The sequence below is a fragment of the Macrobrachium nipponense genome, chromosome 43 (assembly GCF_015104395.2).
Source record: "Macrobrachium nipponense isolate FS-2020 chromosome 43, ASM1510439v2, whole genome shotgun sequence".
Lineage (NCBI taxonomy): Eukaryota > Metazoa > Arthropoda > Malacostraca > Decapoda > Palaemonidae > Macrobrachium > Macrobrachium nipponense.
This window is the reverse complement of record NC_061104.1, coordinates 49,999,545-50,005,941: the sequence shown is the minus strand read 5'-3', so window position 1 is coordinate 50,005,941 and position 6,397 is coordinate 49,999,545. Positions and strand designations below refer to the sequence as shown.

The 6,397-nt window shown below is 40.1% G+C and overlaps 1 protein-coding gene across 2 annotated transcripts in view; it reads right to left on the bottom strand.

Moving 5' to 3' along the window:
• Positions 1 to 5,898, bottom strand: part of LOC135213732 (dnaJ homolog subfamily B member 14-like) — a 188,089-nt gene extending 182,191 nt beyond the window's left edge. For both annotated transcript variants that reach the window (XR_010314195.1, XM_064247849.1), the window contains exon 1: positions 5,661 to 5,898. Coding sequence is in view for 1 of the 2 variants with exons in the window: in XM_064247849.1 (XP_064103919.1) it covers positions 5,661 to 5,799 (139 nt within the window). In the remaining variant the exon portion in view is untranslated. The remainder of the gene's footprint in view (positions 1 to 5,660) is intronic.
• Between the last annotated feature and the right edge of the window lie 499 nt (positions 5,899 to 6,397).

Here is a 6,397-nt window from a genome sequence, read left to right as displayed (position 1 = left end):
CTGAGAGATGTTCAGAATCATTCCTAGATGTAGAATAATATTTCAGTTTCCCGGTAGGAAAAAACTGTGGTCTGAATTGCAGTCTATTCGGGGAAACAAACTTCTTCAGGAAGGAAATGGTCCCCAGCAAGCTCATCCATTCCCTCCCAAAGTATGCTTACTTCCCTAATAAGGCTACGCTTTGCCTAAGCAGGAGAGCATATAAAAGTGCAATGTTACGGTAGACTCGTAGTTCTATACCGTGCGGTAACGAGCACCGAAAGGATTAAAAGATAACTCTGTTGACATAGTAAGGCAAAACGAATGCAACGTTTATTCATTCACGTAAGAAATCCCCTCAATCTTAGGCTAAAGTCCGTGATTGTAGGACAGAGATACAGTTAGTCAGTCAATCCCGCAGGAGAGACGTAACCGCCAGCACAGAGATACGGTTAGTCAGTCAATCCCGCAGGAGAGAGAGACGTAACCTACAGCGCACGATCTGTTACTGGCTCGGTTGGACTGAAGGACAGACACAGCGTGACAGCAGCAGCCAGCAGCTTACGAACGTCGTCTCTTAACTTTATGTCTGGGTTGCCAGCTACCCTATTCTACGAAGAAATAGGTCCGTTATTTTTTGAGCAGAAAGACTCTCAAGCTGGTATAATTTAAGCGAAACAGAAAACGCTAAATATATAGATGCGTTTGTGTCGTCAGAACACTACCATACAACGTAAAAGATAAATCGGAAACTCCTGGAAGGCTGCAGGGAGTAACGATTAAATGTCCTTAAAATAGACAATAGACCTCTCGGTTGCCATCCGAAGAGGTAACTACAGCAAGCGTATATGACTTGAACCAACCAGAAGTAAAATAATGCAAGGCAAAATATGAAATTATATCACAAAGTTTGTTCATACTTACCTGGCAGACATATATATAGCTGAATTCGGAAATACAGCTACATACATATCTGACAGGCAAGTTTCATGAACAAAACTTAAGAGAATCGAAGCAGTCAGCTCAAGCTTCTTATGTTATTGGACATAAGCGTTCATTGACGTAGTCTACAAGTCTATTTCTTGTACGAGTTTGCGAATGACGAATGAGAGCTCTTCCGAATCTTGTCAATAAGAGCTTATTCGCTTACACAATATCAAGTTAATGAGATGTTTGTTAATGAGAACTAACCCATTTACGGGACAAAGAGATATTTTGTCAATGAGGGGATACCCACTTACTTGACAAAACGATAGTATATTGTCAATGGGGGAAAGTCACTGAATTGACAAAACGTAATCCAGGAAGTTGAGCATTTTATTTTTCCGATTCCCGTCTCAAACGAGGAAGGGGCAAGAATCCTGTTAAGAGACTGGGCTTACGGCAGGTAGAACGACGATATTCAATTCGGCAGCGTAGTCCCGACTAGAAACTAACAAAATCTATCATCTGAAAAACCCTTTCAGATGGGCTAAAAAACTTGTTTCAAAAATTATCCTGGAAGAGGAAGAAACTCTCCAACCAGCTTCCTCTCCCGTATCACAACTAATGCCTGCTAAAGCTTAAAATTTATTGGCAGTATGGCAAAGGAAGTCCTGTCTTGCACTTTCCTGAAGAGCGTCCTTTTGATGAGTGCCTTTGCAAGAATCCTACTGAACGTTGCCGAGAGTCCTGACGTGCAGGACATCGAGCCTTTACATAACCCGTAACTGCCTTATCGCAAAGCTAAGACGGAGGTACTGGAAACAGGTGTTTCCAGCACCGGCGACAGAAAAATTATGAATAGAAAATGGGAATGGTTCCTGATACACGCCTCCCAGCGGCGGGAATGGGTACTAACCACCTGGCCGACCACTGCGTGTGTCGGAAGTTTTTAAAATTCTGTCGGACTTCAGAAAATACAGCTATATATATATCTGACAGGTAAGTTTCATGAACAAAGTAAATAATAAAGATATATATGCGCATTACGATTATAACAATTACATGAATAGCTGGTAACAATCTGCATGAATAACTGGTAAACTGTTCTGCAAGAAAGTTGAGTATAGCAATTACTATTTACAATAGGTATGAAAGTCAAGATGTCATGACGTCATAATACAGGACTTAAAAGAATGTTCTAATTCCAAAAAATAATTACTTAAATTTGAGTCAGAATGAGTTACTTTTACAATAACGAATATTTTCAAATTAATCATCATAAATATGTAAAATATTGATGTTTTACTATTTATTTAAAAAATTATCTAGTGCACGCTTCGTCCTCGTCTTCTACCAAAACAGTTGTTTACTTAAAAACGTCGTGGTAAGGGACCGTGTTCCGATTGTTGTGATGAAAGTGCCCCAGTGTCTGTGGGTACAAGTGGTATGCGGATTTATCACAGGAAATGGGAAGTTTGTTGACACAAGCGACTCTGTAGACATCAAGATGGCGTCAATCTTCTAAAAAAATGAAGCGTAAGTAAAAATTTCAAAAGCGTTTTGGTGAGATTTGCACTGCCGTGGATACCCTTTTCACTACCCTCTGTTTAATGCTTTAAATTTGCCCTTAATTTCTAACTTTGGAGAAAATACTTACTTCGAAAGGAGAGTAGAGGTCTTTAGCTCCGTTTCTCAACAACAAGAAGTCGCGAGGGTGGCATGCATTGATCGTTGTTGGCTTGATGCAGGCCATGCAGTGTTTTACCCTAGACTAAATCGGCCAATAGGGGGAAAAACCAGCGACTACCAACCCTTATCACGGTGGACAGGTCTTATTCACTCGATATTTAAATGGTGAAACAAGAATATAATTACAACTCCAAACATACCATTCAGAAGATTGAAGTTTTGTCAACATAATGTGATATATGAAAGCCCCATACGAACTCAAATAAGTATGTGACGCTCTTGTAAAATATGTTTTCAAGGCAGTTTTGAAATCCAATATGGCGGCTACCGTGGGATGTACAGGTTTTGATCAGTGACAAAAATCATCTTTCCCAGCCTTCCCAGCAATCATTTGAACAATGTTAGTGTATGTATGTAACGTTTATTGATCTTACTCAAGATTGCAGTTGTAATCAGCACAATAAAACAACATTTTGTTGCCTATATTACTGAAAGTATGAAACTTTTTATTCCCGGGGTCATGGTTTGAACTGAATTCATTCTTACCTTGTAATCGGTGGTTTTTATCCTTACTGCCATAACAACTGAAACTCCACAGTCCTTATTTGATTGTTATTATACACATTTTGGTCTCAGTTCACTCCACATTGCACTTTAAACAAGCTGCTGTTCCTGGTTCCTAAGCGCGCGCGCCATAAACACAGTTACGAACAGCAGACGACGAAACTGCAGTTTTATTCCCTAAATTGTTTACTTTACTCGTTATTTAGTTCAAATTTACTTTGTTATTTAAAAATTTTAACTTAATTCATGTCTATTATCCCTTTTTTGCAACAAAATTACCCCGAAAAATTACAGATATTTGTAAAGTAGATACAATCAAATGTTTCTAACGTTTTCGTACATCTGGCTGCCGAAAACCATAGAGGAATGACTAAGGATAAGTGAATTATATAAATTTTTTTTTTTTGCTTTTTTGTTTTTGCTAGCAGTTTTCATTGATTTCAGTCTATATTAGCATTTTGAATTTCTTAATAACCGTATGCCACCAAAAAAATGTAACCTTTAATGTTTGCATGCTAAGAATGGCAAAATCATCGTTGCCACATTAGTGGAGGCTTCACACATATGCCGTTTCATTATTATAAACTGTTTCCATGAATTCTAGTTGTCATAGTAATGCAATAATGATAAAATTGCTTTAATATTTATGTATATATACTTCCAATACATAGCCTAATTTCACCAATTTCAACGTTTTGTGTGTAGTCTTATACCCAGTTTGGAGGGTCAACGCATACCGATTGGCAACAGAGAGAGAGAGAGAGAGAGAGAGAGAGAGAGAGAGAGAGAGAGAGAGAGAGAGAGAGGCGAAGGAACGAAGAAGGGAAGGGGTGAGGGTAGGAGGGGGGGGGGGGGGGGGGGGGGGGGGGGGGGGGGGGGGGGGGAGGGTAGGTGGAGCTTTTGTGTGTGTTCGTATCCATTTCTGGATAATGGAGTTTTTGTCTCTTGGTACAAGGTCAAGTGTCGTTATTCTTTATGATTAGTGATTCACAATACCCTTATAAATTACGGCACTGGGTGTAATGCACTATAGTAAAATCTCGTTCTGATACGAGTGTTCGTTACAGAAATAGGTATTGCCCAAAAACGTGCTTGCACTGTCTCTGAAACCCATAGTAGGTATGCTGCTTAGTTGTCAATCAAGTTTATTGTAATCAAGTATTTTTTACAAAAAAGCTATTGAATAAATTTGCATTTTTCTCAATCAAAACATATGCCCCTCAATGCTAACTTTCCTCTTTTAACGACTTTCTGGTCATTGCAAATTCGGCCCCATAATTTCTTATGGTGCGAAAACAGAGGCCCAGGGACCGAAAACGATTGCGTCACACTACGGCGATAATCCGGCAGTAAAACATCTTCATATATCCAAAAAGTAAATAATAAAGATATATATGCGCATTACAATTATACCAATTACATGAAGAGCTGATAATCTGCATGAATAACTGGTAAACTGTTCTGCAAGAAAGTTGAGTAAAGCAATTATTTACAATAGGTACGAAAGTCAAGATGTCGTGACGTCATAGTACAGGACTTACAAGAACGTTCTAATTCCAAAAAATGATTACTTAAATTTGAGTCAGAATCGAGTTACTTTTTCAATAACGAATATTTTCAAATTAATCATCATAAATATGTAAAATATTGATGTTTTACTATTTATTTAAAAAATTATCGAAGTGCACTCTTCGTCGTCGTCTTCTACAAAACAGTTGTTTACTCGGAAATGGTTAGTTTATTGACACAAGCGACTCCGTAAACATCGAGATGGTGTCAATCTTCTAAATATTTAGAGGTGTAAGTAAAAATGTTGAATGCGTTTTGGTGAGATTTGCACTACGTTTGACACCGTTTTCACTACCCTCTGTTTAAAACTTAAAATTTGGCCTTAATTTCTAACTTTGGAGAAAATACTTACTTCGAAAGGAGAGTAGAGGTCTTTAGCTCAATTTCTCACCAACAACAAGTCGCGACTGATGCCCATCTCCAATGTCAGGACGCGTTATAATGTACTTTTTTTGGGATTGTCCACGCTGATCGTACATGGTCCACTCTCTACCCTACGGTTTTTTACCCTAAATAGCTAAGATGCTCCACCCATACAGAAAGAAGCTAGAAGCACTGTTGGCTCAGGGAATCACAAGAGAGTACAATGAATTGTCATTTGGGAGGTCAGAGGAGCAAGGTTAGGTTCGGCCTTGGCACAGCCAGAGAAAGCCGCCTAAAAAAATAGGCCTGGCTTAACTCGGATGCCTAAATCTACAATCCCGAAGAATCTTGGGGCTCAATTCGCATTGGATGGATTTTAAGGGATATCAAGTGATTTTAAGCATTGTGGTTGTCGTAATCACTAAAATGACAGTTGGACACCTGTCACGACACCGCTGGCCAGAGGAGGCCTACTGTAGGAAAAGATGACAGGACAGGAGAGCGAGAGGGGCTGACGAAATCCCGTCAGGAAGCCCTCCAGTCCCACCCAGATTTACGAGCGAAAAACGCACCTTGGGCCTTCTGCGTCGGGTACAGCCTCTCCGCCTTCTGCGCGAACCTCGCGGCCTTCTCCCTGTTGCCCTCCTTGAAGTATTTCTGGGCGAAATTGAAGCATTTTTCAGCTTCGTCCTTATTACCGTCGTGTACCATAGTGATATTTCTAGTTGTAAACACGGCAGCTTGTGAACTGGCCCTTGATTGGCTGAAGCGAGCAAATCATCGAGCGCTTCCGAGCCCTCGACCAATCACGAGGCCGTTCTCATGTTGACACTGACGTCTCTGACATGTGCTGCCACCTACCGGACTGAGGTGTAACTATACCCATTGCCAATCAGCTGATGGAATAAAACACTGCCAATTGCTAGGCACTGATGTCAGAACCGACCTAGAGAGCAAATACAACCTGCATGTTTCTCAGAATACCTTTCGCCGGCCTAGGGTTTTCTGGTGCCAAGATCGATCTACCTTGCTTAACGTGCTAGTAGTTCGGGTTAGAATAATCTATATATAAATCTAGGAGGGCGGAGACTGTCTTTTAATATCAAACTAGCTTATAACTAGCTACATCGATCCTCGAGCCTACAAGTGGAGGCAGTGATATGTTCCAAATATTAAGAAACAGAATGCAGCTTTCATTGTTTTCTGAGTGCAAGCAATATATGTAAATGATTAGAATGTAATGTCCGACAGCGTATAGCACTAAATGCCAAGCATTGTCCGCTGGAGGGAAATCAAAACGGGCAAAGCC